General features: G+C 41.8%; 1 protein-coding gene across 1 annotated transcript in view; it reads left to right on the top strand.

The window, feature by feature from the left end:
• drd1b (dopamine receptor D1b) overlaps positions 1-5659 on the top strand; it is a 7008-nt gene extending 1349 nt beyond the window's left edge. The window contains exon 1 of the mRNA XM_079649082.1: positions 1-5659. This exon is cut by the window's left edge and continues 1349 nt beyond it. Within this exon, the coding sequence (XP_079505208.1) occupies positions 127-1512 (1386 nt within the window). The 5' untranslated portion in view covers positions 1-126 and the 3' untranslated portion in view covers positions 1513-5659.
• Positions 5660-5910: the final 251 nt, after the last annotated feature.

The following is a 5910-nucleotide window of genomic DNA, read 5'->3' as shown; positions in this document are numbered from 1 at the left end:
TACGCCGTCCGTCTAAAATTCCTCCCTAGAGAGGCACAGCTGCTGCAGGCTGGGGATGTGATGGGGTGACTGTTGACACCCCCCTCACCCACCCCCTATCTCTCTATTAGCAGTGTAACATAAACAATGGATCTGAATTTCTCAACGGTTCAAGATGGGAAGCAGCTGCTACCAGAGAGACACTCGTCCAAGCGTGTGCTGACGGGATGCTTCCTCTTTCTCCTCATCCTAACCACGCTGCTAGGCAACACGCTCGTGTGCGCTGCCGTCACCAAGTTCCGACACCTGAGGTCGAAGGTCACCAACTTCTTTGTCATCTCGCTGGCCATCTCTGACCTCCTGGTAGCTATCCTGGTTATGCCATGGAAGGCGGCAACTGAGATTGTTGGGTTTTGGCCGTTTGGCGCGTTCTGCAACGTTTGGGTCGCATTTGACATCATGTGCTCCACTGCCTCCATCTTGAACCTGTGTGTGATCAGTGTAGATCGGTATTGGGCCATCTCAAGCCCGTTCCGCTATGAACGCAAGATGACCCCTAAAGTGGCATGTCTGATGATCAGTGTGGCGTGGACACTGTCAGTCCTCATCTCCTTCATTCCTGTTCAGCTTAACTGGCACAAAGCTCAGACCACCAGCTACGCAGGGCTAAATGGAACATACCCTGACGATCTGCCCCCTGACAATTGCGACTCCAGCCTTAACAGGACCTACGCCATCTCCTCCTCCCTTATCAGCTTCTACATCCCTGTGGCTATTATGATAGTCACTTACACCCGGATCTACCGCATCGCTCAGATACAGATACGGAGAATATCTGCACTGGAGCGGGCAGCAGAGAGTGCCAAAAATCGCCACAGCAGCATGGGGAATAGTTCGAGCATAGAGACTGAAAGCTCGTTCAAAATGTCGTTCAAACGAGAAACCAAAGTCTTAAAGACGCTCTCAGTCATCATGGGAGTGTTTGTTTGCTGCTGGCTGCCCTTCTTCATCCTTAACTGCATGGTGCCGTTTTGTGAGCCCGACGTGCCGGACAGTGCCACGGACTTCCTCTGCATCAGCTCGACCACCTTTGATGTGTTTGTGTGGTTTGGCTGGGCGAACTCCTCGCTAAACCCCATCATCTATGCCTTCAACGCCGACTTCCGCAAGGCCTTCTCCATCCTCTTGGGCTGCCACCGGCTCTGCCCGGGCAGCAACGCCATTGAAATCGTCAGTATTAACAACAACATGGGAGCCCCTAACACAAACCCCAACTGTCAGTATCAGCCCAAGAGTCACATCCCTAAGGAGGGCAACCATTCAGCTAACTATGTGATCCCCCACAGCATCCTGTGTCAGGACGAGGAATTACAGAAGAAGGATGGATGTGGAGGGGAGATCGAGGTGGGCACGGTAAACAGCGCTCTGGAGAAACTTTCCCCAGCCATCTCTGGGAATTTAGACAGCGATACTGAGGTCACACTGGAGAAAATAAATCCCATAACACAGAACGGACAGCATAAAACCACTTGAGCAAAGGCAAAGATAGATCAAAGTACACTGCGGCATGTATGTACGCACAAAGGGAAGAAAAGCTTACCCAGGAGGACAGCACAAAGAGACAGATGTCTTTAAGAACATGCATGGCAGAGAAACAGTGAATGGGATATACAGGACCTTAAGACTGTCAACAAAAACCTACATTGAAAAACCTACAGAATGTTTTAAAGTAAAGGCACTTTATCCTGGATATAACTATCTGCAAAATACGCTCAGCATTTATTGATGAAATTTAGACATTTGATGATAAATGTTGATAATGTGAATATTAAAGCAGAACACTAGCTAAGTGCACATGTATACATTTTGTTGTTACATTTGCAAAGATGTATACATCTGCATGTGTATTCTGTACAGTACTGACACAACCTTGGAAGGACTTAAACATAGTGTATTCAGTGGAGGAAGATGTAGTAACTGTTAGCAAAATGTCTTGTAGGTAGGTGCTTTGTATTTGTTTCATGAAAAAGATAAATTGGTAAATTGGGAATTGCTTTTAGTTCAGTATGCTTAGTTGTTCATGACAGTTATTTATCTTCAGTACGTTTATATTCTATTGACATTTTTATTGCAAATTCAAAACAACTGTATTGCCGTGGTAATTTATTTGAGTTAAAACTGCTTCAGACACCAAAGTAACAATATTACGTTTCATTGTAAGGGGGCAGGTAATGGAGTTCAAAACTGTAAGCCAAGTTGTCATATACTGTATTTCTAAATATTTAATTTGTACACCTCCCAACCTATTGTTACCTTGCAGTTTCTAAAGAGTAAAAAGTATCTTTCTTTGTCTACCTTCCTTCCTTGTACCCTATTCTTATCTTTTCTCATTCATGCCCACCTGAGACGGATCAGACTGGCTCACCTGAAGTTCCCTCCAGTTTATTCTCACTCCATGTTATCATTAGCTCTGTCTCCCCTCCCAGCTACTATTCAGCAAACCCTCTCTAGGGCCCTACAGTCTTCTCTTCTTTACTTTTACTTGCTCCCCTTTTCCTCAGTCCCTTCCTCCCTTAAACCACCCTTATTTCTAAAGCATTGTCAACCTCCTTTTTCCTCTGTCAGCATAGTCCTTTACACCTGCACTCTACTTTCCATTTATGTTTGTCCATCTGAATTTGACTTGACCTTCTTCTCTGTCAGCCCTCCATTTTATATCTTTACTATGCCCACTTAAAGCTCTATTGGTTATTCTATCCATCTATCTTATGGCTAATTCTGTCAGAGGAATGTAGATCTATAAGCTCAAAATCCCACACTTGGACAGAGGAGGCAGCAGCAGCAGAGTTCACTCATCTGTAATGCAAGTGACACCTGGTGACCTTTTGCAAACTTGCAGATATCTGATTTTGTGAATTGCTCATGCTGGGAGCCATGCTGTGCTGTAGTGGCAAAGGAGAGCATGCAGTGTGACAGTTGCTCTGTTTACATGGGTCAAGTCCAAGTCAAACCACCATTACCTGCAAGATGTGGAACATATTTGTATTCCCATTCCTCTTCCAGTCATTCCATTTGGCATTAGCCTTTATACCTATGTATGCAATTACAACTGGAGTTGTGATAGAGTCAAAGTAAGGTCCTGTCCAAAAGGCAGTAATAAGTTAGTCCAAATGATGAAAGGATTTTATACCAAAAAGCTCATTTGAAATATGAAATATATTATTAACAGTGACCAACAGCTTTTAAAAGGGTCATGTTTTTGCTAAGCTACAATCCTTTTCACTGAGTCATTTATAGTTAGTTTACAAAAGATGAATCTCCAAATAGGTTGTTTCAGATTAAAGGTTGTTAACACTTCTATATAAAATCGGCTTTACATTGGCCAGTGAGGCTGCAGTTGAAAATATGTGATTAAACACAGAATACGATTTTGCAAATTACATCATACAACTAAATTAAGCTGTTGTTTGCAAATATTTGCTATTATTAACCTCAAACAAGATTAAGTTAAATTTAAGCGTATAAACTCAAGTTTTAAATGGTAAAACATAGTGCTATTGTTGTTTCAAAAGTAACATAGCAATGCTATAAATGTTATGCATGTTTACCAATTACAGTCAAACACATGAGAGAGAGCATTACATTATACAAGTACATGAAGATTGTGGCAAACATGGTGGAAAAGCAGTATGAAAAACACATGCTCATAACCTTATTTTATGGGTAGATGACCCACTCTCTCTCTCTGTCAGAGTTTAAATAAATCTAAATGTATCTGTGGCACACATTATTTTTAGACATTATAAGCCTTTACTTCTAGTTTTAAGTTGTATTCAGTGTTGCTGGGGAAAGAGTGCTCAGCAGCATGCTTTCGGACATTGTACAGTATGCAGCGTGTGGCGATGAAGGCGTGAAACAGTTTCACATCAGAGAAAGGCAGAGCAGATCCAATAGAAAGCAATTGGTCTTGAATGAAGCATTTGATTTTCCTGCTCTGGAAAATCCAATGCTACTGAATCTAGATGGCAACAAATGGGGGGAAAGCTTTTAGCTCAATATGTGACTTGGCTTGTTACACAAAAGCAACTCATTGTCCTCTCTGCCTCCCTGTCCTCTGCCACTGCTACAGCTGCTGTTCCATCACTTTAAAACATGTATGAACTTGGATTTGGATTAAAGATGTTTTATTAAGAATTAATTTAAATTCCCAAGTGATTTACATTTCTATTCCAAGTGCCACTATATACTTAAACGTTTCCCTTTACTCCCATGCCTTTTAGAAACTCGCAACCATATCAGCTCAGTGACCTTTCCTTTTCTCTCTTCCTCAGTTCCTCTTAATTTACTCCCTAATTATTTCCAAACACAAGCCAGCTCAAACAAGCGTTAAAACATGAACTGCACATAATCTGACTGGACATTGGACATAAAGGGGAAATGCCTTGGAGAAGATTTGGTTCCCACTCCACCTCCTCTACCCTCCTTTTCCTCCATCTCTTTTTCTTTTCTCTTGGCTGCCTCTGTCGACTTGATGAGCACTCCCTATGTTAACACAGATTGAATTTATTATTAAACGGACAGGGCCGACTGTTTCCCTTCTGTAGTTTGAGTCAAAGCTCTGAATCAAAGCCCCAACTAGCCATGTTGTTATTTTGTATAGTTATTATTATATTATTGCTTTTGCCAAAATTCAAATGTTGGCTGAATGTGGCTGTAATGTAGCTTATGCTGTGATTTAACCAGTGTTTAAGCTGAAATGTGGGTATTCTTAAAGAGATTAATCTGCCATTTGTTGTGACATCATTGGCATTTACAGGTTTACCAGATGTTTTTCGTATATGCTGTATGTACACATTTATAGAAACATACCTCCAGCTGTGAGGGCAAATGATCTCTGATGTATTTTGACTCCATGTAAACCCCCTCCTGAGCCATCACCTTGTCAACTTGGTGAGTCATCTTTCCAGATGCCACTGCTTTGATTTTGTGGAAGAGGCCATGTCGGGCAACATTCCCACAAGCAAAATGTTTTGTTTGGTCCCGAGCATTCCTCCAGGCTGCCCTAGATGTTGCTTTCGGGAGTCAAGATGACAGTACACGGTCTCTCAATCAGTGCAGTTACATGATGTATGACAACTTAAGCAAATCTGACGGTGCAGAATCCCTCCTCCTCTCCCTCCAAAGGCGGGACAAGGGACGCATGAGATGTAGGGCGAACAACACTCCCAGGCCATGGGAGTGTGATGATGATATTTCAGCTTACTCAAACTGTCTAGGATAAAGACGGAGTCCCTACCTCAACATCAATTCAGTGACAAAGCTTCATGGTCAAAATTAAATTGCAGTATTTAGCGTTGGGGCGTGCAGGATAGAGTATTGTAAAATGATGTTCAAAATGTAGTCGTGATGAACACAAGTGCTTTTATCTTCAAAAATTCTTAATGTGTAGCAAACTTACATGCTGTATGTTTTCTTTTTCAGTGTGGGGTTATAATTTACAGTAAGATGCAGCAGTTACTGACTGTTTATATATTTATTTATTAACTAAAATGTTTCTGGTGTTCATTCATGAACGTGATGTCAAAGATTATAACTCTCAAAATAATTACAGTATTTAGTTTACAGTTTGTACAAAAAAAATGTGCCCTTCTTGTAAAATAAACATGTATGTATTTTTTTTCATCTTTGTTGTTTCTTTGTGAGGGGTTTGTGGATGTGCTTCTGACACTCAGTAACTATTGGAAGATCATGTCGCTGCAGGGAATCGATGGAGATTGATTTTGAACGGTGACGCATATTTTTTTCCAGCTCCCTGAGCCTGGTGTCCTCACTGTGTTCCTGACTTCACACGCATTTACATAACCTGACAGCCACTTGACAGTTGACACGTCCTCTTGCCCTGCTGTCCGTCCCGCCTCATTTGTTAACTTA

The sequence above is a fragment of the Notothenia rossii genome (genome assembly GCF_949606895.1).
Source record: "Notothenia rossii genome assembly, chromosome: 9".
NCBI lineage: Eukaryota > Metazoa > Chordata > Actinopteri > Perciformes > Nototheniidae > Notothenia > Notothenia rossii.
Note: the sequence above shows the minus strand (reverse complement) of the source record. Positions and strands in the feature narration are given on the sequence as shown.